This window comes from Salmo trutta, chromosome 9 (assembly GCF_901001165.1).
Source record: "Salmo trutta chromosome 9, fSalTru1.1, whole genome shotgun sequence".
Lineage (NCBI taxonomy): Eukaryota > Metazoa > Chordata > Actinopteri > Salmoniformes > Salmonidae > Salmo > Salmo trutta.
The window spans coordinates 29,610,947-29,638,605 of NC_042965.1; the positions used below are offsets into that span (position 1 = coordinate 29,610,947).

The 27,659-nt window shown below is 42.1% G+C and overlaps 1 protein-coding gene and 1 non-coding gene across 2 annotated transcripts in view; both read left to right on the forward strand.

The window, feature by feature from the left end:
- The first annotated feature begins 3,095 nt into the window (after positions 1–3,095).
- LOC115199651 (electrogenic sodium bicarbonate cotransporter 4-like) overlaps positions 3,096–27,659 on the forward strand; it is a 42,365-nt gene continuing 17,801 nt past the window's right edge. The window contains exons 1-8 of the mRNA XM_029761965.1: positions 3,096–3,172; positions 7,457–7,569; positions 13,398–13,625; positions 17,951–18,080; positions 19,712–19,872; positions 20,426–20,566; positions 20,818–20,937; positions 26,650–26,705. Of these exons, the coding sequence (XP_029617825.1) occupies positions 7,458–7,569; positions 13,398–13,625; positions 17,951–18,080; positions 19,712–19,872; positions 20,426–20,566; positions 20,818–20,937; positions 26,650–26,705 (948 nt within the window). The 5' untranslated portion in view covers positions 3,096–3,172; position 7,457. The remainder of the gene's footprint in view (positions 3,173–7,456; positions 7,570–13,397; positions 13,626–17,950; positions 18,081–19,711; positions 19,873–20,425; positions 20,567–20,817; positions 20,938–26,649; positions 26,706–27,659) is intronic.
- On the forward strand, positions 4,488–4,563 carry trnat-ugu (transfer RNA threonine (anticodon UGU)). Its single transcript has one exon. It is a non-coding gene; the product is annotated as a tRNA-Thr (tRNA).

The window sequence follows — 27,659 nt, forward strand, 5'->3', positions numbered from 1 at the left end:
GAAAGGGGCTGGGATTAAAAATAAAAAATAAAAACATTTAAAAATAGGAAAAAACACATCACGACAAGAGAGACACCACAACACTACATTAAAGAGAGACCGAAGACAACAACATAACATGGCATGGCAACATACAACAACACAGAGCTGCCTGCACTATTCCATCACCATTTCAACTTCAACATTTCAACATCATCAAATCACCTCTGCTTAGTCTAATACAGTGACAACTAAAAGATACTAAAACCTATTTAGTCCAATCAACATAAACTAAATATTGTGTGGCCGTCCATGATTCTGATTTTTGTGTGTGTGTGTGTGTGTGTGTGTGTGTGTGTGTGTGTGTGTGTGTGTGTGTGTGTGTGTGTGTGTGTGTGTGTGTGTGTGTGTGTGTGTGTGTGTGTGTGTGCACATTCGTGCAAGTACAAAAACATGTTGACTCACCCTACTTGTAGAGAAATGCCATCCTCCTCTCTTTTATGTTGAGGGAACGGTCTATCACTCTGTCATACAGTACACTTTTTAATTTGTTGTTGTCCTTGGCTACCTGTTTAAAATGCTTGCTCGCTAGCCTAACTTCCATTCATTGACATTAGCTTGTTAACATTAGCCTTCTATATCTAGCTACATACTGAACTTCCATCCTCCCAGGCCAGGGGCACAACAATGTATGAATTAATGGTTGGATCAGAATCTCCATTATAAATATTGGCCAGTACAGAGAATTAAGTAAGACCACAAGTCCAAATCCTTATATCCATCCATGGCTAATTTAGGAACCAGACAATTTTAGCTAGCTGGAATGCAACAATTCAAGTTTTTCTGTCAATGACATAGGCTCTCAATGGGATTTGATAGGACTGACGCCAAATCCAAGCTGGCTTCCATTAACACTCTTTTGTTGTTGCTCCAGGACCATTCACAGTTGAGCTCGCTCAGTTTAGCTCAACGCTATTCTTTTTTATCAAGGGAGGCCAAGTGCTCAGCTTGCTTCCCTTGCCTTCAATGCTACGGTCGGTAACGATGTCATACTGGTTTGAACCAGACAGCATCAGTTAGATGGCCTACACGTAGAGAGACAGAGGGGCGCTGTTTTTCTCGCTCGGATGCTTTCTCCTGTGAGATACATTCAGCCTTTTGCAAACTGAAGGAAAATTATGAAACACAGAGAGACGAAAGATAAATTATTTTATGATATAGAAGTTATATATTGGTACATTTTGTGGGGAAGTATGGCTTCCCATGACACACATGAATACACGCCACTGCTAGCATTACCACCAGCTGTCTCACCCTAAACAGGCACTGCAAAATCACATACAATACATCTTGGATGCTCCTTCGACACAAATTCATTTAAACTCATCAGTGCTGCACATGAGACAGAGCAGATAACAACTCCATTGTATAAACAGATAAAAGATCCGTTGCTCTTTTTGTCAATGTTCTCTTAAACTCAGGAACACTATAAGCTGCACCTGTCCTCCCTGTTTTAGGGTCCTTAGATGCATCAGTGAATATATTCAGCATAGTACTGAGATCTTACATATTCACTTACAATATTTACTGGATTACCCTCTCAAGCAATGTCCCAAGGAACCTGGATAGCAAGGACCCTTTTTGAAATGGCTTCCTATTGCTCCAGGGACCAATCACAATAGGAATATAAATAAAATACAATGTGATTGGTAACTGAGATGCAAAAATCTGAACAATTAGAAGAACCCATATGAGGCTATTTTAAAAGGTATAAAACCAGTCATCCTTTCCTTTTTTGATCAGTAAAACCTATAGAGATAGATACTTGGAAATAACCCGTTTTTGCATGGACTTTGCTGTTGAGGACTTACACCATTTAAAGCAGTCAGCTTCCTATGGGTCAGCACCCATCAGCACCCGGGGAACAGTGGGCACCCATCAGCACCCGGGGAACAGTGGGTTTACTGACTTGTTCAGGGGCAGATACGACAGATTTTTACCTTGTCAGTTCAGGGATTCGATCCAGCTTCGGGTGCTGGCCCAACGCTCCTACCCACCAGGCTACCTGCCTGGCAGTCCTCAATCGGAGTTAATTCTACAGTATTTAAATGAATCTTTCAAGGACAAAATTACATGTATTTAACTATTTTGTTGTTGTAGAAGGGACAGTAACATTAGAAATTTCAAAAAATTATACTTTAAGGATACAAATATATATATATATATATATATATATATATATATCATCTAGTGTACATATAAATTATTGGGTAATGCCCTCATAGAGTACCACAGTATGAGTCATAATACCCATCAAATCTAGCGGTTAAACAGGGAAATGGTTACGACCGTTTTTTCGACCATTCAGTTTTCCCATAGAGGATTTTAGAAACACTTAAAATAAGGGCTGTGTTTCGTGTAGGCTTACCCTGGCGTGACATTTTGCTAACAGTGTAAATCTCTCTCAGACAATGGGATTCCAAATATAAAATACAAATACAAATCCAGGCCCCCCTCATATTCTGTTCGCATTCCACTTTCTTTTGTACAACACCCTTGGTTTTGACAGCGACTTCTAGGATGGCAGATTCAGAGAGTGAAGTGGAGTTAAATTCAAGATGAGTCGTCACATCAGGCAAGCCTACTACAGTGAGAATCAATGATGATGTAGTTTCTCTAGACAGAAGGTATATAACAGTTGGTTTATTTGTGTGTGGCAGGGGCAACTAGTGTTCGAAATAAGTACACCTCATTGATGGTGGAAAAGGCATACAGGGTTCAATTGAATTAAAAAAACGGTATAACTGACAATATAAATATGTTATGCCCTGGTCAGCGGAAGGGTATGTGTGTGAGTGAGGGAATTTCTATGGACTTATATAGAGTAGTCATATCACTGTAGAAGGTTGATCAGTCAACCCCACCACCACCCAAACCAGCCTGTAGCCCATCCTCAATCCTAGTTGTCCGGTTAGAGAGAGAGTTAGGAAGATGAGAGCGAGAGAAACGGGTGGGGGGGGGGGGGGGTGAACTGAGAGAGAACAACTCTTCCCCATTCCTCAGTTTGGTGTTGTCAGTAGTTCATTAGAGCTCCATTAGTACAGTAGACTATGTTTTCATTGATGCATCCCTGCAATTAACAGAAGACCTCTCTCTCTCCATTTGCTCATTTCAGGCCAGGAAACTACACCAGGTAAGCCATCTTTGTGCATATATTAACCTGTCCTCCAGGTCTTGTTTAGTCTGGTTCTATTTGCAGAATCAAGGCTCCCTGCTGGAGATGGCAAATAGAACCGAAATTCACACTGTCAACTACTTACTGAAATGCAGATGATGATTTCCTAAAGTCTGTATCAATTGTTGAAACTTGATGGTTTATGAAATTAATTTGGAAATTATGTTTTACCTTGTAAGCTTGGATATCCCAGCATATATATATGAACTGGCGCCTGTCAATGAATAGTCTTGTAGAGATATGGGCACAAAAATGACAGTGGAGTCTTTGAGCAGTTGACGTTTTTGAGGAAATTCATCTAAGAAGCAATGTTCTTGGGGAATAAACATCATTGGGGTACAAAACTAAATTTAGTTTAACTCAATGAGCAGTACGGTTCCTGATACAACAGAAATGTCAGAGGGCTGGCCTTTTTTGGGTGCAGGGGTTGTTTTCAGCTAGAAACAGTATAATCTGCTAGGCAGATGTGATGTGACAATTGATTGTGAGATGGGGAGATGGGGGAGTGCAGTGCACGTGTGTTTAGAGAGTAGAGAGAGAGAGAGAGAGAGAGAGAGAGAGAGAGAGAGAGAGAGAGAGAGAGAGAGAGAGAGAGAGAGAGAGAGAGAGAGAGAGAGAGAGAGAGAGAGAGAGAGAGAGAGAGAGAGAGAGAGAGAGAGAGAGAGAGAGAGAGAGAGAGAGAGAGAGAGAGAGAGAGAGAGAGAGAACACACACACCATTGTTTGTATCAGTGTGCTGTGGCTGTTCACATTGAGTTTAAGTGCCTTTGCAGGCAGATCGATCAGGCTGTCAGAGCAGAGCGGTGATGGCCTGCAGGTCCCACTCTGCCTGCCCACTGGGTGTGAAGGACACTGATGTGACAGGACTAATTACACACACAGGAAGCCAGCAGTAACAAGAGCCACACACAGGAAGCCAGCAGTAACAAGAGCCACACACAGGAAGCCAGCAGTAACAAGAGCCACACACAGGAAGCCAGCAGTAACAAGAGCCACACACAGGAAGCCGGCAGTAACAAGAGTCACACACAGGAAGCCAGCAGTAACAAGAGCCACACACAGGAGCCACGCAAGCTCAACACAGCCTTAACCATCTATGGCCTTAACCATCTATGGCCTTAACCAAGCTTTTTCCATCTCTGCCTGCTATCCATTTCATAGTAATTGTAGGTTGGATAGTGATATTAGCAAAGGGTGGACTCATAGTTGGTAGCAAGGCATACACAGGTGGTATAGTTTGAAGGGAAATGGATATTAACTATTGTTTTTATTAAGCCTTCCCTGTAGCTCAGTTGGTAGAGCATGGTGTTTGTAACGCCAGGGTTGTGGGTTCGATTCCCACGGGGGGCCAGCACAGAAAAAAAATAATGTATGAAATTGTATGAAATGTATGCATTCACTACTGTAAGTCGCTCTGGATAAGAGCGTCTGCTAAATGACTAAAATGTAAAAAATGTTACCCTTTTCCTGCTTGATGATTTTGTGTTAAAGTGGAGTCAATGTAGTCAGGGTCAATTCCACAGTAACAGAATGACGCTGAGATATTATACTTCAAATGTATGTCAAACAAAAAACATTGATTACAAAGTTAAACAAAACATACAACTCTATGCACAATTACTAATTTTAACAATTTCCACAGAAAAATTTACAAAAACACATTTACTTAAAGAATAGTGCAGGTACAAAGTTTGGTAACAATGACCACGTTTTCTAAGAACTCTGTTAAATATCTCATTTGAATCAAGCTTCAAATATGTCTGTGGAAATAATGCGGTGTCAGCTATGATATGACACCTTGGGTTTGAAAAAATCTATTTTGGTTAATGAACTACAGTAGGTGAAGTGGATTAACACCTGGTAACAGAATTGCGGTAACAGAATGACATTATGGGTCCCTGATCTGTACTATACAGAAATGCATAATTATGAATGTCATTCTCTTCATGGTGATGTATCCTGAATAGGCACACAAAGGTAGAAATATGTAATATTTTGAGGTATTATTCTACACACTGGCTATTATTCTATTTTTATTTTTATTTAACCTTTATTTAACTAGGAAAGTCAGTTTAGAACAGATTCTTATTTACAATGATGGCCTAGGAACAGGGGCAGAACGACAGATTTTTACCTTGTCAGCTCGGGGATTCGATCTAGCAACCTTTTGGTTACTGGCCCAACACTCGAATCACTAGGCTACCTGCCGCCCCGAATGAGGCTCCGCCCCCAAACAAGACCATATTTGGTTGGTCCGCACTGAACCAAATCTGTACCAATCATAGACTGATGTGTTTCACAAGTTTGGACATCACAGTAGAGTACAGTATAGCACAGCACAGCACATTATAGTAGAGTACAGTACAATACAATCAATTATACTGTACACTACTCTAGTGTGCTCTACTGTACTAAACCTTATTCTACTGTACAGTACTGTACTGTATTGTACTGACCTATACTCTGCTAGATTTTTCTTTACTGTTCTGTTCTGTACTATACTGAACTATACTGTACTGTACTGTGTTGTCCAAAATTGTGAAACAGACATCTATGATTATTTCAGATTTGGACCGACAAAATGTCAACAAATTTTCCACGTCCGGTATCAGTTGGTGCTGTGTGCGTGAGAGGGCTGGTTACAGTACAATATATGGAAAGAAAGGGGAATCATGGGAAGGTGTCAGTAATAGTTGGTAGTGTTGACATTAACTGGAGAGAGAGAAGAGAGAGAGGGAGGAGTTGTCCAGACTGTTTTCACATTCTTGCTTTGACCACCACGTGACAGAAAGAGAGAGACAACAGTTATTAGCTGAACATAAAAGTATGCCAGTGGAAGAGAGGACAATAGCAGTTGAGCCAACAGTGGTTTGTGACTACTATGAATTCCCATTGAAGCTAATTCAGTTGCAGTAATTCTGTTACCGATTTGGTAACATAATGACACATTTGAATCACTTAATAAATCATAAACCAAATTGTTATCAGTAAAAACACTATAACAATTCGTAGGTCTACCTTTACTTGTTACTTCTGTGAACTTTCATGATCCTCTCTCATGAGGGAGAGAAATTAGAAAATATCTTAAAGATATGGGTTTTTTTGGTAACAGAATGGCAAGACACTAAGCAATATTTCTTAAACTTACAGAAGATAAACAATTTCTGCAAAACGAAATATGTGCTGATATTAGTTGGCAGGAGGCTTTACTTCAACATTGTGTTGATGTATTTCTAACACCTTTTAAGACTTTATCTGATAGATGTTTTCTAAGACCCCTTTTCCATCTGTTTGACCAGAAATCATATCGCAATGTTTAGGATGAAAAATAGTTACAAAATGTAAATATCTCTTATTTAAATATATATATATATATAGACTCTTAGCTTTCATTTGACTTCAAATGTGTTGTGCCCCTATGAACCTCATGGGTTTTTTTACATGGAAATGCCCTCAGGCTACTTTATGAATGTGTAGTTTAGTCAGTATTGTTTATGAACTTTGTGTGCCACGTTATGATGTTACCTGGGAATAGTAAGACCCACAAAAATGAGAAGCCTAAGTATTGTGAATGGCATTGCCCCATATCTAGTGGTATGTCAAAATGTCACGTGCATGAAGTACTCTGCTCATCTGTTTTAATTATTACATTTCCATTGAGTTGGCCTGCCATTTAATTATTTCCACATTGATCTGTGATCCTCAGCAGCAGCAGCCTCACATGCAGGTCAATGCACAGGGCTTACTGCTCCTGGGCTTACCAGGCTTCAGTTGGGTCTCACGCACGCACGCACGCACGCACGGACACACACACACGCACACAACTACAATAGTAGCTATATAGTCAGTCACATCCATGCAAGCACTCTTCTAAGTGCATACAGTATAAGTGAACTGTCTCGCCCCTCAAATCCTTGGCATGTTCTCTACATTCTCGGGGTCTCCCAGATATGGGAAATGTTCGGCACTCAGTCTGTACACACACTGACCTGTAATTTGTGAACATGATCGTTGTATATTGCCTGGCTATCCAAACTTTTTTCTCCGGCCAAATGCTACTCACTGACAATATTTTCTTCTCCGCAATGCTTCTGGATCTGAGTACCTCTCCGATGATTTCTAGAACACAAATACATTCTAACCATTCTGATTGATTGTAGAAACCGATGTGTTGTCAACTAAGATTGTGTAAACTGGGCTAAATACACACAGTTCTTCCCCTTACTGTCTTTCTTTTTTCCAGGATGGACCAGGAGCGAATGGGAGACCGGGGTATGGGAGACCGGGGTATGGGAGACCGGGGTATGGGGGACCGGGTTATGGGGGGCATTCACCATGGATATGATGAGGAGGAGGGTAAGTGAGACACAGCACAGTACATCAGGAATCTGTCCTCATCTACAATAAAAATGAATGATGTATAATGTACAATAGACCTATCATGATGGAATAGGTCTAACAGTCTGTTGCTTACAAGAATGGACATGAGAGATTTACAGTTACAGTTAGTTTGTTTTCAATTCCAGTATTGTGTAAAACAGTGGCAATTATTACTGAGTGGACTATCCTGGCTAAAATTGAATGAAATGACATTCATCATTTCAGTGTATTTAAGTATCTAATGTATCATTATTAGATCTGATCATTTGTGTAAATGTGCTGTTTATCTTGAAGAATGAATCATGTCCTATGTGATGATAATTGCCAATAACAAAGATGAAAGAATAACATGATCATGATGGGCATTGAATACCATTTTATATGTGAATATGAGTTTGTGTGTGTGTGTGTGTATGTGTGTATAAATGATTGTGTGTGTGGGTGTTTGCATGTACTTTCAGTTTGGTTCACCATGTCCTAAGCAGGCCCCTATCTATCCATTTGGCAGCAGGGCTGTGTGTATTTTCAGCAGGGCTGTATGTTGTTGTTCCAGCATTGATTTCTCTGTATTTAGCTTTGCACTGAGGCGGATGTCACAGACTTTTCATTTTTCAAGTTTTATTAGTTGTATGTACAGGGTACACATGGTATACACCATCCAAATAAATTCTTACTTGCGGGTTCCTTCTCGACAACGCAACAACAATAATAAATAATCAAATCTAAGAATACGAACATAAATGGCTCAGTAGAATAGAATAAACATTTTAGCATAAGTATTATACAGGAAGCCACAATTTATAGTCCAATATTTACACGAGTATAGGGGATTGGGGGGCAAGTGTTTAAATTGTGCAGTATTAACAATAGTAAATAAGAATCTTGTAGCAGCAGTTGTGATGGATTTGTTTAACAGAAGTCCCCACAAGAATAGTAAACAAACAACAATTTGACCAATTGGGGACATTTTGTTAGTCCCCACAAGGTCAAATGCTATTTCTAGTGGGTTTAGGGTTCAGGTTAGAATTAATGTTAGGGTTAGAATTAGATTTAGGGTTAGGGTTAGGAGCTAGGGTTAGCTTTAGGGTTAGGGTTAGGAGCTAGGGTTAGCTTTAGGGTTAGGGTTAGGGTTAGGAGCTAGGTATTAAGTTTGAAGGTAAGCCCCAGGTGCAGACAATGTCGAAGTAACAAAAGTTTATTAATTAAAACACGGGCAGGCAAAGGTACAGGATGGCAGGCAGGCTCAGGGTCAGGGCAGACAGAAAGGACAAAACCAGGAAAACTAGAAAACAGGAATATAGACCAGGCAGGAGCAAGGGGGAAAACGCTGTCAGGTTTGAGGAACAAAACAAACTGGAAACAGACAAACAGAGATCACAGGTATAAAGACAAAGGGGATAATGGGGAAGATGGGCGACACCTAGAGGAGGGTGGAGACAATCACAAAGACAGGTGAAACAGATCAGGGTGTGACACTAGAGTTAGGTTTAGGGTTAAAGTTAGGTTTTTGGGTTAGGGTTAGGGTTAGGGTTAGGGTTACGGTTAGGGTTAGGGTAAGAGTACGGGTTAGGTTAGGGTTAAATTTAGGGTTAGGGGTTAGAGAAAATTGGATTTTGAATGGGACTGAATTGTGTGTCCCCATTGTTAGCTGTACAGGACTGTGTGTGTATGTGTGTGAGTGGGTGCATGCGTGCGTGTATGTGTGTATGTGGATGTGTGTCTGCGTGAGTGCATGTGTGCTAAGGTGCGGAGAATCAGAGCAGGTGGACAGTCCAGTTCAAGTGTTTAGCAGTCTAGTGGTTTGTAGATAGAAACAGCCTCTGAGCCTTTTGGTATAAGACCTCACGCTTCTATAACGTCTCCCTGACAGTAAGGGATTGAACAGCTCGTGGCTGGGGTGTGTGTGCTCCTTGATGATTCCCTGGGACTTCCTCAGGCACCCGTTACAAATATGTTTCCTGGATGGGTGGGAACACAGTCCCAGTGAAATACTTGGTGAACTTCACCACACGCTGGAGGGCCTTGCGGTCATGGACCGAGCAATTCCCGTACCAGGCCATAATGCAACTGGTCAGGATGCTCTCGATGGTGCAGCAGAAGTATTTGGCAAGGACCCGGGGTGGAAAGCCGAATTTCTTAAGCCGCCTTAGGGTGTAAAGGTGCTGTTGAGCCCTCTTGACAAGAGTGGTGTTGTTGTTGGTCCATGTCAAGTTATCTATGATGGGGACGCCCAGGAACTTAAAACTGCTGACTCTCTCTAATGCAGTCCCGTTGATGTGGATCGGGGCTTGTTCCCTCCTCTACTTCCAGAAGTCATCAATCAACTCCGCTGTTTTGCTGACATTGAGGGAGAGGTTGTTGTCCTAGCACCACAATGCCAGTTCACTTACTTCCTCCCTATAGGTAAATTGGAGTGGGTCCAGTGTGGCTAGCATGCTAGCCTTGATGTGGTCCATGACCAGCCTCTTGAAGTACTTCATGATGACAGTGGTGAGTGTGATGGGTGATAGTCATTTGGGCATGTCACATTGGTTTTGGGCACTGTGACAATGGTGGTCTCCTTGAAGCAAGTGAGGACTACAGCCTGGGACAAGGACAGGTTGAAGATGTCAGAGAAGATGCCCACCAGCTGGTCAACACACACCTGGCCAGGGATGCCATCTGGCCCGGTGGCTTTGTGAGTATTTCATCTTTTGAGAGTTTTCCTCATGTCAGCCTTGGAGAGCAAAAGCACCTGGTCACCTGGAGCAGCAAGATCCTTCCTGAATACCTTGGTATTATCTGCCTCAAAGTCAGCATAAAATGTGTTAAGCTCGTCTGGGAGGGAGCCTTCAGTGGGCACCACACATTTGGATCTGCCTTTGTAGTCCCTGATAGCCTGTAGTCCTTGCCACATGCGTCGGAAGTCTGTGTTGTCGAACATCGATTCAAGTTTGAGTTTGTATCATCTTTTTGCGGAGTTCGTACCTGCTTGGCTTGTAAGCTTTGCGCGTCAACGAGTCATCGGGGTTTGTTCTGCTGACATTGAATGCTGCAGTATGGGCTCTTAGCATGGTACGGATTTCACCATTCATCCAGGGTTTTTGGTTTGGGTATGTACAGATTGTTATTGTTGTTACAACATCATTAACACTTTCCTAATGAAGCCTGTGACTGATGATATATATTCCTCAATGTTGATGGATGAGTCCTGAGTAGACTCTTTGAACATATTCCAATCAGTATTCTCAAAACAGTCCTGCAGCATTGATTCTGCCTCTGTCACGGATGTTTGTATATCCTCTTACAGATGGTCCATCACATTGTTTCCTCTCATGAGACAGGATACATGTTGGTGATACTTTGGAATAATTTGTTTTAAAATCTCCTGCGACAATAAAGACTGCTTCCGGGTGAGAGGATTCTTGCTGGCTAATGTCCTTGTACAGTTCGCTGAGTTTTGCCTTGATGTTTGCTTGTGGCGGTAGGTACACACTGTGATAACAACACCGGAATTCCTTCGGCATATTTTAGCATCAGAAACTCAAGGTCAGGTAACCAGGAGCTTGAGATGTTTTGTTGATGAGGATGCATACCCCTCTCCCTACTCTTACCAGAAGCCGCCGTTCAATCCATACGGAAAATGGAAAAGCCGTCTGGTTGAATAGCAGAGTCAAGTGAATTGTCTGTAAGCCATGTCTCTGAAAAATAAAGACACAGCATTCCCTGATGTCCCTCTGCGATTGAAGCATTAGCCATCAGAATGCTAGGAAGAAGAGGCTGTGTAGCCAGTCTTTTCAGCCTAGCTTGGAGTCCCCCTTACATTCCTCTTCTTCATCACCAGCGTTGCCTTCGGTCATCTTGGTCAGCAACAATGGGTAAGACCGCTGTGAGGGGAAAAAAGGAGTGGATGTAGTATTCCAGATCTGGGAGGCTGAGAAATGCAGTTAGTATGTAGCTTCCGATTCATGACCCAGAAGTGTTTGTCGGTCGTAGGAAATTATTGCACAAACATTCTGAGCAAACAAAGTAGAAATAGCAATAAAAAAGTAGAGAAGGAACCGGCAAGATGCGCTCCCTCCTCAGTGCCGCCATCTTTAGTCACCCCTAAAGCTAGGGGTGACTAAAGGTAACTTTGGTCAACTCTGAGTTCAACTTGGGATAACCGGTACCACGAAAGTGGATCACCTTTTAGCCAAGTAACTTTCTATGACAATGAATCCTTCAGATCTACCCTGCTGGTTAATTCAGGGTTAATGACATTTATGCTGAATGAAGTGTCTGAGCCATGAGTTGAGGACCAATCAAATCAGATTCCCTCCCTCTCGCAAAGATTGCGTCATCATCCACTTTATATTAATCAAATGTTTTTTTGTGTGTTAAAAAATAGGGTAACACTTTATTTGGATAGTCTGGATTATCCATCTGTAGATACTTATACTATCCTGTTGATAAGAAACTGCTTGCTAAGGTTACAGTTAGGGTTAGGGCTATGGTCAGGGTAAGGGTTACATTTAGGGTTAGGATAAAGGTTAAGGTTAGGGTATGAGCTAGGTTTAGGGTTAGTAGTTAGTTAGTTGAAATGTTACTGATGGATTATCCAAATAAAGTGTTACCAAAAATAGTCATGTTAAAATAACTATCACATTAAACATTTACTAATGACAAAATTATTTGAAACCTCAAACACAATAAAACGTTTGTATGACTTAATACAATTATTTTATCGATAGAAGTGGGAAAAAAGTATTTTACAATAAAGTAAAGACGGAACTTCTAAAAGCCTGCTGAATTTTCAAGACAGCTTTTCTTTCATTTTGATTTCGGCACAAATGAAAATATGACACTAACTTGCCCATGGCTTGATGTTTCAGCATTGTCTCAATGAAGAGTTTGGAAGTCGACTAGTCACGTGCGACATGCACGCGCAGTTACAAGCCTGCTAGAGTTAGTGGCAGGCAGAAGAGCAATATCCACCGTCCTAGTACAGATGAAGCCTGAGACGGAATGGGAAGCTAACTGAAGCTGGATAACTTTAGAAAACCCTGAGTAGATCTGGCTTACCCCTCAGGCCTCACATGCTAGGTTCATTTTTGGGGGGTCCTTTCGGCAAACAGCGTATTATTCAATTATTGGTTTAGAACAATGTTCTAATTGTGTTTTAATGTAGTTGTTGCGTAAAATGAACTTGATCATGCATTGATAATCAAAAAGGAGCCTATTGCAAAGCGACAGTACAGTTGGTATCAAAGTAATGTAAAACAACACAAACGTTGACATGGTTCCTGCTGTTAGTAGCTGACAGAAAAACATGACAAAGTATGTCATGTAAGAAAAGACAATGTGTAGAAGAAGAGTCATCTTTTACATGCAAATCATTGATTAGAATGCATTTTCTTTGTCATTCAACCCTGGCTTAAATACTTGAGAATGGTTTATTTATTAGAGAAACAGACATGAACACTGTATCATAATTTATTCATTGTTTGTTTCAATGATTGAACACTTATGGAAATGTCCCTTTGTGTACCAGGGATTAATGAGTGATGTGGTAGGACTCAGTGATTATGTTAGTCTGTCAAGGTTGTTGTTTGGCTTTTCTAGATACTGTTAAACTATTATTAAGCCCAGTTTAATCTCTTTTTGAGGATGTTTTGTTTCTGTAGTACATGTTTGCAGTACGTTCTCCTCAATGACTGATTTAAATCATGTATGTTAATGTGACTTTACATTACGGTTTGTTTACAGGCCATTAGTCCATCTGCATTGGTGACCCAGTAACCAACTTTGATGTTAACGTAAATTGCATTACCGTTTGACCACAGACCAGCAGAACATCTACATCGGTGTCCCGGTGCCTCGTGGGTACAGACGGAAACGCCGGCGAAGACGTTCTGCGGGTGGCCGTGAGGCAGCAGACAAGGAGAGGGGGGACAGACACTACGACCACCACAGACACCATGACCATGACGACAGAGACAGATACAGAGACCTAGAGGAGGGACTCATGGACCCACATGACCTCCAAGTCCCTCAAGACATCAACCGCACAAGTGAGTCATGGTCTGTCATGGTCTGCGTGACAAATGGCACCCTATTCGCTATGTAGTGCACTACCTGGGCTTCAATCACATCACACTCCAGTGCCTATGCACCAGAACAACCAATGATGTAAATGCATGTCTAATCACTTCACACATCACATCACAAGTGAGTCATGATGAGTCACATGTCACTATGCTGCACTCCAGTATGGAATGGAATGAATGGTATCAAACACATGGTTTCCATTTGTTTGATTTCATTTCATTCCATTCCCTCCACAAGTCACATCAGACTCCTGTGACGCTGGCTGCATCATAACAACTCTCAGTGACGCACGGTTTGGACAGTTGACGAAGAAAGTATTTCAGATTCAATAGCCAGCTGTTATTTCCCTTTTGGCGGCAGGTAGCCTAGAGGTTAAGCATGTTGGGCCAGTCATTGAAAGGTCGCCGATCCGAATTCCCAAGACCACTAGGTGAAAAACCTGTTGATGTGCCCTTGAGCAAGGCACTTAACTCTAATTTCTCCTGCAAGTCCCTCTGGATAAGAGCATCTGCTAAATGACTAAAATGTCAAATGTAGATAACTGCATATCTTTTCCTGTATGAGGAAGTGGATCTGTAATGCTTACAGGAACCAAAATAGAACATAAATCAGGTTTGGTTGGAATTGCATCCCTTGGCCAGAATGCTGACCTGGTTGAATTGCTAGGTGAAGCTGTCCACATCACTCTATGTGGTGTAACTGAGTTCAAAGCAGCACAGTAGTTTGAATACGCAGTTGTTTTTAATCTCAGTCAGCTTGTTAGCTGGTGTAAGAGAGCATCTGCATGGCTGCAATCTTAGGAGAGGGCTGTTACACAGGAATAAAAGGAACACTATGTTTGAATATATTTGAGAGAAGGAAATACACAGTATAGTTCAGTTCCACATAAATATGTTGTTTTGTAGAACTATCCCTATAAGATTAGAAGCTGTTTGAAGGTTGTGAGTCGTACAGAAGTACCTTCAGGACAACAACGTTTTGGGAGATGAGAGCTTAGAAAACGCTGAATAAAGGGAATTTCAGGAAAGTGAATGAAACTGCTTACTGTAGCGACAGTCTCTCTGTCTACCCGTACCTGTCATTTTCTCACACTTTGTAAACAGTTTGTGTCAGTGTTTTTATTACAGTTGGATAAATACGTAAAGGTTATATATATACACTACCGTTCAAAAGTTTGGGGTCATTTAGAAATGTCATTGTTTTTGAAAGAAAAGCACATTTTTTGTCCATTAAAATAACATCAAATTGATCAAAAATACAGTGTAGACATTGTTAATGTTGTAAATGACTATTGTAGCTGGAAACGGCTGATTTTTAATGGAATATCTACATAGGCGTACAGAAGCCCATTATCAGCAACCATCACTCCTGTGTTCCAATGGCACGTTGTGTTAGCTAATCCAAGTTTATCACTTTAAAAGGCTTATTGATCATTACAAAACCCTCTTGCAATTATGTTAGCACAGCTGAAAACTGTTGATCTGATTAAAGAAGCAATAAAACTGGCCTTCTTTAGACTAGTTGAGTATCTTGAGCATCAGCATTTGTGGGTTCGATTACAGGCTCAAAATGGCCAGAAACAAACCACTTTCTTCTGAAACTCGCCAGTCTCTAACCAGAATAGAAAGAGGAGTGGGAGGCTCCATTGCACAACTGAGCAAGAGGACAAGTACATTAGAGTGTCTAGTTTGAGAAACAGATGCCTCACAAGTCCTCAACTGGCAGCTTCATTAAATAGTACCTGCAAAACACCAGTCTCAACGTCAACAGTGAAGAGGCGACTCCGGGATGCTGGCCTTCTAGGCAGAGTTGCAAAGAAAAAGCCATATCTCAGACTGGGCAATAAAAAGAAAAGATTAAGATGGAATAAAGAACACAGACACTGGACAGAGGAACTCTGTCAAGAAGGCCAGCATCCCGGAGTCGCCTCTTCAACTGTTGACATTGAGACTGGTGTTTTGCGGGTTACTATTTAATGAAGCTGCCATTGGATCACAGGAGTGATGGTTGCTGAATATTTGTTCCTCTGCTGAATATTTGTTTCCCACTAGTTTTCATGTTTTCTACATTAGGAAAAAGTAATATGCTCTGTCTCATTCGCATGTACTGTCTTTCTACATAGAAATAGAATCACTATGATGATGGGATTCTGTTTCTATGGTCCTTCTCCATAGGCTGACAAGTGAGATCTTTGTGGGTACTAATGTATGCAAACAGGCAATATAACAGGAATTCACTCCTGGGTTGGTTCCTGTCGATACAATGATTTAAAGCCATTGATCCATCATGGCCTTTTACAGCTCAGTGTGTAATTTCTAGCCGGCTCTGGTCCATCCATCGGTTAGGTTAGAACACTGTGACCACCAGCTGTAGTGCAAAGCTCCCTTCCCCCAGCTAACTACAACCCACATATGGAACGTGTCCCAAATGGCACCTTGTTCCCTATTTAGTGCACTACTCTTGACCATAACCCATAGGGCTCAGGTCAAAAGTAGTACATTATATAGGAAATGGAGTGTCATTTGGGACGCAGGTATGGACATCTATGTCAATCTTCATGTAAATGTTAGAGAAAAAAAAAACGGATTTTCAAATGAATTTATTGTGTTATAGGTTTTATGATACTTGTATCTAAACCTAAGTAGATCGTTTTAAGATTGTTTTATACATCAGTTGGGGTCTCTCTCAGCTACAATATGAGGTCCTAAACCTAGAATGAAAGTGCATACTTGTACCTGTATGGGCTAATATGAGCCAATGGCCACCATGCATACCCCTGTTAGGTTCTAAGTTCAGGTACAAATCCAGTTGGACTACAGTTGGAGTCACCTCCATGTATTTCTAGTTCAAACAGTCTGTCACTGTTGCTGGGCAACAACTAAGTCTGTTCCTCCTATTGGTGTTGTGGTGGCCCAGTCTGAGTCCAGAACCTTCAGTCAGATAGTCTCCAACACGTTTAGTCAGTTTTATGCATAAATGCATCGTACTTTAGCAAGGTGTCATCCATATGAACTCAAGATGTTGTTTTGTTACAGAGCTGACATCATCAAGCCCCGTGTAAACAAACGGAAAACAAGCAGGGGTCTAGCCCCCCCTTTGAGATTCTTGACAGAGCAGCCAAGGAAGTGAGAGAGGGGAAGAAGTCCATAAGAGTACCAGCAACTAGCAAGGGCTGAAAAAATAGACTGAATGACACTGAAGAGGTACAGTGACAAACAAACATGTAGCTGTGTGAAAGTGAGGCTGTGACAGAGTAGCAGAGGAACACAAGGTCTCATCTGATGACTTGGAGTCTGAGCTTGATAAACAAATCAAGAATCTTGCCGATCAGTATCATGGGCTTAGTAGCCTCAAATGCAGAGAACTTGCCTATGAATTGGCAGATTGAAACATCCCTGTCCCAGATAACTGGTCAAGAGATGGAAGGGTAAGTGATATTGAATAAAGAGATCTATGTCTGAATGTAGGCATACATTTAAGACATTCAATATACCACAACCCTCCTTCCATTAATTAAACTTTGACCTACCAGCACCTTCACCCAGTCACAGGACACCGTCACCCACTTACCCTGAACCTATGCTCAATTTACCTCATACCCGGGGTAAGTTGTGCCAAGATATCACTTTTTCTGGACAAGCTATGTTGTTATTTTTAAATTAATTCTGATTATTTCCAGGGATACACAACATCCTGAATAATAGATATCTTTGTTAGAAAAAATACTATATTTCCCTTGACGTAGCGATGTTGAATGTATAAAACGTCACAACGCACCCCATTCTCGCCTATATTGTGGTTGTAATGTGACAAGCCAGGTCGCTGATTTAGCCTAAGCATTGACCGCTCGGTGTGGAGACCAAACCCTCTGGTTATGGGTGTTCCTGTTGGATTGATAGAAATGCTGTCAAGCTCAAGATTAGATCATTACCATTTCAGTGGAATGAAAGGGGAAGACAAGTTCAACACTTTCTGATGTATCAGCAAACCATCCCTAAATAATAACGTGTGAGGAATTATAACAAGCCAGTCACATTCTAATATTCAGCTTGACCTTTTCGATATTAGGAAATGTGATCATCACTGTCTGTTGTTACACCATTTCTTGAAACTAATAAGTGGGCACACCGGGAAAAGATTATGCATGCTTAGATTTCTGATCCATAAATGTAAAAATAAATAAATAATCTCCAGAGTAAATATGAGTCTGACATCAGTGATGATATCTGACGTGTGTGTGTGTCCGGTGTGTGTCCCCGGCGTGTGCGTGTGTGTGTGTTCATCCCAGTGTCCCCTGCAGCTGAGCGGCTGCGCTATATCCTGGGAGAGGAGGATGACATGCCCACCCCCACACTGTTCACTGAGATGGACACGCTGCAACAGGACGGGGATGAGCTGGAGTGGAAAGAGTCTGCTAGGTGACTGCTGACCCACAGATTATACACACAGACCTACAGAATCATAACAGATTACTCACACAGACCTACCAAATCATAACAGATTACTCACACAGACCTACCAAATCATAACAGATTACTCACACAGACCTACAGAATCATAACAGATTACTCACACAGACCTACAGAATCATAACAGATTACTCACACAGACCTACCAAATCATAACAGATTACTCACACAGACCTACAGAATCATAACAGATTACTCACACAGACCTACAAAATCATAACAGATTACTCACACAGCCCTACAGAATCATAACAGATTACTCACACAGACCTACAGAATCATAACAGATTACTCACACAGACCTACAGAATCATAACAGATTACTCACACAGACCTACAGAATCATAACAGATTACACACAGAGCCCTACAGAATCATAACAGATTACTCACACAGACCTACAGAATCATAACAGATTACTCACACAGACCTACAGAATCATAACAGATTACTCACACAGACCTACAGAATCATAACAGATTACTCACACAGACCTACAGAATCATAACAGATTACACACACAGCCCTACAGAATCATAACAGATTACTCACACAGACCTACAGAATCATAACAGATTACTCACACAGACCTACAGAATCATAACAGATTACTCACACAGACCTACAGAATCATAACAGATTACTCACACAGACCTACAGAATCATAACAGATTACTCACACAGACCTACAGAATCATAACAGATTACTCACACAGACCTACAGAATCATAACAGATTACACACACAGCCCTACAGAATCATAACAGATTACACACACAGCCCTACAGAATCATAACAGAAACATACAGTAGAAGCCAACCAATGTCAAATATGTTCATGCCAAAACAAGTTCTTGCCAAGAAATTGACAGCCTATGTTATCAACGTCTGAGTCACCTGTAGTATAGGCTAATTTATATTTTAACATGTGCATGGTGATACCAAAAATACATGCCATAAAACAAATTGTCCCACTCCTTCAGCATAGACAGATGTCATTCTAGAACCCACCAATTTTGAATGAATGAATGTCTGAGCTACTGAATATCTGAGCTACTGAATGTCTGAGCTACTGAATGTCTGAGCTACTGAATGTCTTAGGTACTGAATGTCTGAGGTACTGAATGTCTGAGGTACTGAATATCTGAGCTACTGAATGTCTGAGCTACTGAATGTCTGAGCTACTGAATGTCTGAGCTACTGAATGTCTGAGCTACTGAATGTCTGAGGTACTGAATGTCTGAGCTACTGAATGTCTGAGCTACTGAATGTCTGAGCTACTGAATGTCTTAGGTACTGAATGTCTGAGGTACTGAATGTCTGAGGTACTGAATGTCTGAGGTACTGAATGTCTGAGGTACTGAATGTCTGAGCTACTGAATGTCTGAGCTACTGAATATCTGAGCTACTGAATGTCTGAGCTACTGAATGTCTGAGCTACTGAATGTTTGAGTGTGAGTAATTCCCAAGACAAGCAGTCAGTGTTGACCTAATACCAGATTCGACATTAGTAATTTTTAACTTTAACTCATTTGACACCTCCAACTCATGTCCTCTATCTGTCCCTGTGCTGTGGTCCAGGTGGGTGAAGTTTGAAGAGAAGGTGGAGGAGGGAGGTGAGAGGTGGAGCAAGCCCCATGTGTCCACCCTGTCCCTGCACAGTCTGTTTGAGCTGAGGACCTGTATACAGACCGGCACTGTGCTGCTTGATCTGGAGGGATACTCACTGCCACAGATAGTTGGTGAGCAACACAAACTCCTTTGTACAGAGCACTAATGCATGCCAAATCAGGTTTGTGTGATTCTTGCCTAACGTTTAGATGTAGTACTGTAAACAATGTCAAGTCTCTGTCACAATTGACAAGCAGAGGCATTTCAGCATGGTTGCCCTTCTAAGAACAGTTAGCTTAATGTGTACAGATGTAGGATCTTAATTTGATCACCTTATTGCATGAGAACTTTCCGGCAATACAGGAAATGTAAAACCTGTAGTGTATTTGAGGTTTAAAACGGCTTCTGAAGTTTGTAATTACCACTTACAAATTTCAGACTTGATTTTCCCTTACAACATTTTGTATCAACCTCGACAAAAATGTCCATGAATTATAATCTACATAATAATTTACATTTCCTGTTGCTGCAGGATTATTTTCCTGCTGTAGCAAACTGGCTCAAATGAAGATGCTAGTAGCCTTCAGTTGTTGACAAGAAAGGTGTTATGGTACCAAGAAGGAAATTAATTGGTGATCGTGAGTGATTCTACACAAACAATAATAAGACCACATTCTCCTCCAGATGAAATCATTGAGCAGCAGGTAGATGAGGGCATGCTATCTCCTGACCTGAGAGAGAAGATCAGCTTTGTCCTCCTGAGGAAGCACAGGCACCAGACCAAAAAGCCCATCCACCGCTCTCTGGCTGACATGGGCAAGGCCAGCGGCGGTGGTGCCCGTGAGTGTCCCTCTGCTCTCTGGTCAAGTATGGCCGTCAGTAGCTTGAGACACATTATAGTACTTCCTAAATGTTACATTTGTATTCTACTTATATACATTAAAACATCTAACAGGCTGTGTTACACTTTCATTAATTGCAATTGACACATTTTCATACAATATTCTCAGTTTTATTCAATTAAATTCAACAAACGTTATTTATCCCCAAGGCGAAATTATAATCTTGTTCAGCAGTCTCCCATCTCTTTACTTGTATTACCTCCTCAGCCCGTAGTCCAGGTGCAGCGGCCGCATTCAACCGCTCCACAGAAGACCTCCGCATGAAATCACAGCCAGGAGGCTATGGTCGTCTGCGTGAGTCTGCCTACTCCTCTGTCTCTCTTTGTCTCACTCTCTCTCTGTACCTCTGTCTCTCTCTCTCTCTCTCTCTCTCTCTCTCTCTCTCTCTCTGAACCTCTCTCTCTCTCTCTGTACCTCTCTTTCAATTCAATTCAAAGGGCTTTATTGGCATGGGAAACATATGTTAACATTGCCAAAGCAAATGGAGTAGATAATATGCAAAAGTGAAATAAACAATAAAATGAACAGTAAACATTACACTCACAGTTTCAAAAGAATAAAGACATTACAAATGTCATATTATGTAACGATGTGTTGTAACGATGTGCAAATGGTTAAAGTACAAAAGGGAAAATAAATAAACAGAAATATGGGTTGTATTTACAATGGTGTATGTTCTTCACTGGTTGACCTTTTCTTGTGGCAACAGGTCACAAATCTCGCTGTTGTAATTGCACACTGTAGTAGTTCACCCAGTAAATGTGGGAGTTTATCAAAATCTGGTTTGTTTTCGAATTCTCTCTCAATTCAATTCAAGGGGCTTTATTGGCATGGCAAACATGTTAACATTACCAAAGCAAGTGAGGTAGATAATATACAAAGCGAAATAAACAATAAAAATGAACAGTAAATATTTAACATACAGAAGTTTCAAAAGAATAAAGACATTACAAATGTCATATTATGTATATATACAGTGTTGTAACGATGTACAAATGGTTAAAGTACAAAAGGGAAAATAATAAGCATAAATATGGGTTGTATTTACAATGGTGTTTGTTCTTCACTGATTTACCTTTTCTTGTGGCAACAGGTCACAAATCTTGCTGCGGTGATGGCACGCTGTGGTATTTCACCGGGTAGATAAGGGAGTTTATCAAAATTGGGTTTGTTTTTGAATTCTTTGTGGATCTGTGTAATCTGAGGGAAATATGTGTCTCTAATATGGTCATACATTGGGCAGGATGTTAGGAAGTGTAGCTCAGTTTCCACCTCCTTTTGTGGGCATGTGTGCACATAGCCTGTCTTCTCTTGAGGGCCATGTCTGCCTACGGCGGCCTTTCTCAATAGCAAGGCTATGCTCACTGAGTCTGTACATAGTCAAAGCTTTCCTTAAGTTTGGGTCAGTCACAGTGGTCAGGTGTTCTGCCACTGTGTACTCTCTGTTTAGGGCCAAATAGCATTCTAGTTTGCTCTGTTTTTTTGTTAATTCTTTCCAATGTGTCAAGTAATTATCTTTTTGTTTTCTCATGATTTGGTTGGGTCTAATTGTGTTGCTGTCCTGGGGCTCTGTGGGGTGTGTTTGTGTTTGTGTTTGTGAACAGAGCCCCAGGACCAGCTTGCTTAGGGGATTCTTCTCCAGGTTCATCTCTCTCTAGGTGATGGCTTTGTTATGGAAGGTTTGGGAATCGCTTCCTTTTAGGTGGTTGTAGAATTTAACGGCTCTTTTCTAGATTTTGATAATTAGCGGGTATCGGCCTAATTCTGCCCTGCATGCATTATTTGGTGTTCTACGTTGTACACAGAGGATATTTTTGCAGAATTCTGCATGCAGGGTCTCAATTTGGTGTTTGTCCCATTTTGTGAATTCTTAGTTGGTGAGCGGACCCCAGATCTCACAACCTTAAAAGGCAATGGGTTCTATAACTGATTCAAGTATTTTTAGCCAGATCCTAATTGATATGTTGAATTTTAAGTTCCTTTTGATGGCATAGAATGCCCTTCTTGCCTTGTCTCTCAGATCATTCACAGCTTTGTGGAAGTTACCTGTGGCGCTGATGTTTAGGCCAAGGTATGTATCGTTTTTTGTGTGCTCTAGGGCAACGGTGTCTAGATGGAATTTGTTTTTGTGGTCCTGGCGACTGGACCTTTTTTTGAACACCATTATTTTGGTCTTGCTGAGATTTACTGTCAGGGCCCAGGTCTGGCAGAATCTGTGCAGAATATCTAGATGCTGCTGTAGGCCCTCCTTGGTTGGTAACAGAAGCACCAGATCATCAGCAAACAGACTTCAGATTCCAGTAGGGTAAGGCCGGGTGCTGTAGACTTTTCTAGTGCCTGCGCCAATTCGTTGATATATGTTGAAGAGGGTGGGGCTTAAGCTGCATCCCTGTCTCACCCCATGGCCCTGTGGAAAGAAATGTGTGCGTTTTTTGCCTACTTTAACCGCACACTTGTTGTTTGTGTACATGGATGTTATAATGTCGTATGTTTTACCCCCAACACCACTTTCCATCAATTTGTATAGCAGACCCTCATGCCAATTTGAGTCGAAGGCTTTTTTGAAATCAAAGCATGAGAAGACTTTGCCTTTGTTTTGGTTTGCTTGTCAATTAGGGTGTGCAGGGTGACTACATGGTCTGTTGTACTGTAATTTGGTAAAAAGCCAATTTGACATTTGCTCAGTACATTGTTTTCACTGAGGAAATGTATGAGTCTGCTGTTAATGATAATGCAAAGGATTTTCCCAAGGTTGCTGTTGACGCATATCCCACGGTAGTTATTGGGGTCAAATTTGTCCCCACTTTTGTGGATTGGGGTGATCTGTCCTTGGTTCCAGATATTGGGGAAGATGCCAGAGCTAAGGATGATGTTAAAGAGTTTTAGTATAGCCAATTGGAATTTGTTGCTGTATATTTGATCATTTCATTGTCACGGCTGTCAAAAGGATCGAACCAAAATGCAGCATGGTTGTAGTTCCACATATTTATTTAATCCGTGAAACGTCGCGATACACAAATAACTAGAATAACAAAAACAACACACCGTGAGGCAGAGAGAAATAAACACTACTCAAAAGATAAATCACCCACAAAACCCAGGAAGAAAAACCCCTACTTAAATATGATCTCCAATCAGAGGCAACGAGGACCATTGCTGGAGACTCTGGGCTGCAGGCCGCCGCTGGAGACTCTGGGCAGCAGGCCGCCGCTGGAGACTCAGGACTGGGGAACTTCTCAGGACTGGGGAACTTCTGTAGGCCGTCTCAGGAGGTTCCGGACTGTAGGCCGTCTCAGGAGGCTTCGGACTGTAGGCCGTCTCAGGAGGCTCCGGACTGTAGGCCGTCTCAGGAGGCTCCGGACTGTAGGCCGTCTCAGGAGGCTCCGGCCTGTATGCCGTCTCAGGAGGCTCCGGCCTGTATGCCGTCTCAGGAGGCTCCGGCCTGTATGCCGTCTCAGGAGGCTCCGGACTGGGGAGCGTCGCTGGAGGCTCCGGACTGGGGAGCGTCGCTGGAGGCTCCGGACTGGGGAGCGTCGCTGGAGGCTCCGGACTGGGGATGCGCCGCTGGAGGTCTGATGCGTGGGACTGGCATAGGTGGCGCCAGACTGGTAACACACACCTCAGATCAAGTGCGGGGAGGAGGCACAGGACGTACTGGGCTGTGGAGGCGCACTGGAGGCCTGATGCGTGGGACCGGTACAGGTGGCACCGGGCTGCTGACACGAACCTCAGGGCGAGTGCGGAGAGGAGGCACAGGATATACTGGGCCGTGGAGGCGCACTGGAACTCTGGAGCTTATGGCTGGCACAACCCATCTTTGCTGGATGCTCAACCCAGCTTGACAACTGCAAGGCGCGGGCACAGATTGCACCGGCCTGTGGGTGCGCCCTGACGACCCAGTGCGCATCACCGCATAACACGGTGCTTGCCCCGTCACTTGCTCCCCACGGTAAGCACGGAGAGTTGGCTCAGGTCGTCACCCTGACTCTGCCAAACTCCCCCTGTGCCCCCCCCAAAAACATTTTTGGGGGTGCCTCTCGGGCTTCCGTTGGGCTAGCTCCTCATAGCATCGCCGTTCCACTTGCTCCGTTTCCACCTGCTTCCTTGGCAGGGTCTTGTCCCCTGCCATTACCTCCTCCCAGGTCCAGGACGTCCTCCATTCTCTCTTCTCCCGAGCCCAGGAACACTGCTCCTCCTGGGCACGCTGCTTGGTCCTTTTGTGGTGGGTGATTCTGTCACGGCTGTCAAAAGGATCGGACCAAAATGCAGCATGGTTGTAGTTCCACATATTTATTTAATCCGTGAAACGTCGCGATACACAAATAACTAGAATAACAAAAACAACACACCGTGACGCAGAGAGAAATAAACACTACTTAAAAGATAATCACCCACAAAACACAGGAAGAAAAACCCCTACTTAAATATGATCTCCAATCAGAGGCAACGAGGACCAGCTGCCTCCAATTGGAGATCAACCCAAAAAACAACAACATAGAAATAGAAAAACTAGAACTAAAACATAGAAATAGAAAAACACAAAACACCCCCTGTCACGCCCTGACCTACTCTACCATAGAAAACAACCTCTTACTGTGGTCAGGACGTGACATTCATTGAGAATACCATCAACACTACATGCCTTTTTGGGTTGGTGGGTTTTTATTTTGTCCTGTAGCTCATTCAAGGTAATTGGAGAATCCAGTGGGTTCTGGTAGTCTTTAATAGTTGATTCTAAGATTTGTATTTGATCATGTATATGTTTTTGCTCTTTGTTCTTTGTTAAAGAGCCAAAAATATTGGAGAAGTGGTTTACCCATTCATCCTCATTTTGGATAGATAATTCGTCGTGTTGTTGTTTTTCTCTCTGTACCTCTCTCTCTCTCTCTCTCTCTCTCTCTCTGTACCTCTCTCTGTGTACCTCTCTCTCTCTCTCGCTCTCTCCGTACATCTATCGCTCTCTCTGTACCTCTCTCTCTCTGTACCTCTCTCTGTGTACCTCTCTCTCTCTCGCTCTCTCTGTACATCTATCGCTCTCTCTGTACCTCTCTCTCTCTCTGTACCTCTCTCTGTGTACCTCTCTCTCTCTCGCTCTCTCTGTACATCTATCGCTCTCTCTGTACCTCTCTCTCCCTCTCTCTCTCTGTACCTCTCTCTCTCTCTGTACCTCTCTCTGTGTACCTCTCTCTCTCTCGCTCTCTCTGTACATCTATCGCTCTCTCTGTACCTCTCTCTCCCTCTCTCTCTCTGTACCTCTCTCCATCTCTCTCTGAACCTCTCTCTCTCTCTGAACCTCTCTTTCTCTCTCTGTACCTCTCTCTCTGTACTTATCTCTCTCTCTCTCCCTCTGTACCTCTCTCATTCCCTCTCTGTACCTTTCTCTCTCTCTCTCTGTACCTCTCTCTCTCTGTACCTCTCTCACCCTCTTTCTCTCTGTAGCTCTCTCTCCCTCTCTCTCTGTACCTCTCTCTCTCTTTCTCTTGCTGTACCTCTCTCTCTCTGAACCTCTTTTTCTCTCTCTGTACCTCTCTCTCTCTCTGTACTTATCGCTCTCTCTCTTTCCCTCTGTACCTCTCTCATTCTCTCTCTGTACCTCTCTCTCTACATCTCTCTCTGTGTACCTCTCTGTACCTCGAACATTGCCAAAGCAAGATACGTTTATATCTCTATCTCTCCGTACCTCTCACTGCTTTCATCATCTCTCTAGAACCTGTTTGTCTCTCTTTCTCTCTTTCTTTCACTCTCTCTTCCTTTGACTTCTTGTATCACTTCTAAATATCCAATTATTTCCCTGTCTTTTCAGATGTGTTTAAAGCGCTAGAATACTAGACAATATATAATAATATGTACTATAATAGACAATATTTCATCGTCTTCATGGCATGAACTCATTTCAATTGAAGAAGAAAAAACGGAAGAAAAAATGGATTTGCACATTTTTCATTGATAATTAGAACCCTCTCCATATCCTAAGCAATTGTTTACATGTACTGTGTTGTTTTGCAGGTCATGCCCAAAGTAGGAGCATGAATGACATTTCAGACACTCCGAGCACAGACCAGGTGACCCACTAATATAACATTACAACTCAGCAGGCTCAATTCAATCAAACATTATCCTTGCACAGAGAAATTACTGGTTTTAACTGAATTATTTTCATAATATAATGTATTTTTATTTCATGTAGTTTAATCTAGGTTAGTTACATTACTGAAAATGTCATTATCTCTAAGCAGGGATGATGTTAGTTTTCTGCAAAGCTGTTTGACTGAATTGCAACCAGAGTGTTTTTATGCAGGAATTAATGTTTCTTATTTTGTAATGGCAAAACGTGTTGAGTGTGTGTACTCCATGTGAACGCTATGATCCCTTATTGATGTCACTTGTTAAATCCACTTCAATCAGTATAGATGAAGGGAAGGAGAAGGATTTTTAGCCTTGAGACAATTGAGACATGGATTGTGTATGTGTGCCATTCAGAGGGTGAATGGACAAGACAAAAGATTGAACTGCCTTTGAACGGGGTATGGTAGTAGGTGCCAGGCACACTGGTTTGTGTCAAGAACTGCAACGCTGCTGGGTTTTTCCCGCTCAGCAGTTTCCAGTGTGTATCAAACTACCCAAGGGACATCCAGCCTACTTGACACAACTGTGGGAAGCATTGGAGTCAACATGGTCCAGCATCCCTGTGGAATGCTTTCGACACCTGAAGAGTCCATGCACGATGAATTGAGGCTCTTCTGAGGGCAAAATATATTCAATATTAGGAAGGTGGTCCTAATGTTTGCTATACTGAGTGTATATGTGTGTTTGTACATGTCATATAGTGCATTAAATAACATTTAACCGGTAATCTAATGTTACTTTCTGTACATATGCTGTAGAGGATTTGGATTGCAGTTGTGTTTCATTGTTGCCAGGGGAGCACGATGGAAACAGTGTTGTTAATTAAATCTTGGATTGTGTTTGTTTTAGTGCTCATGTCACAGAGTTATCTGGGGAGCAGGCGGGCTCAC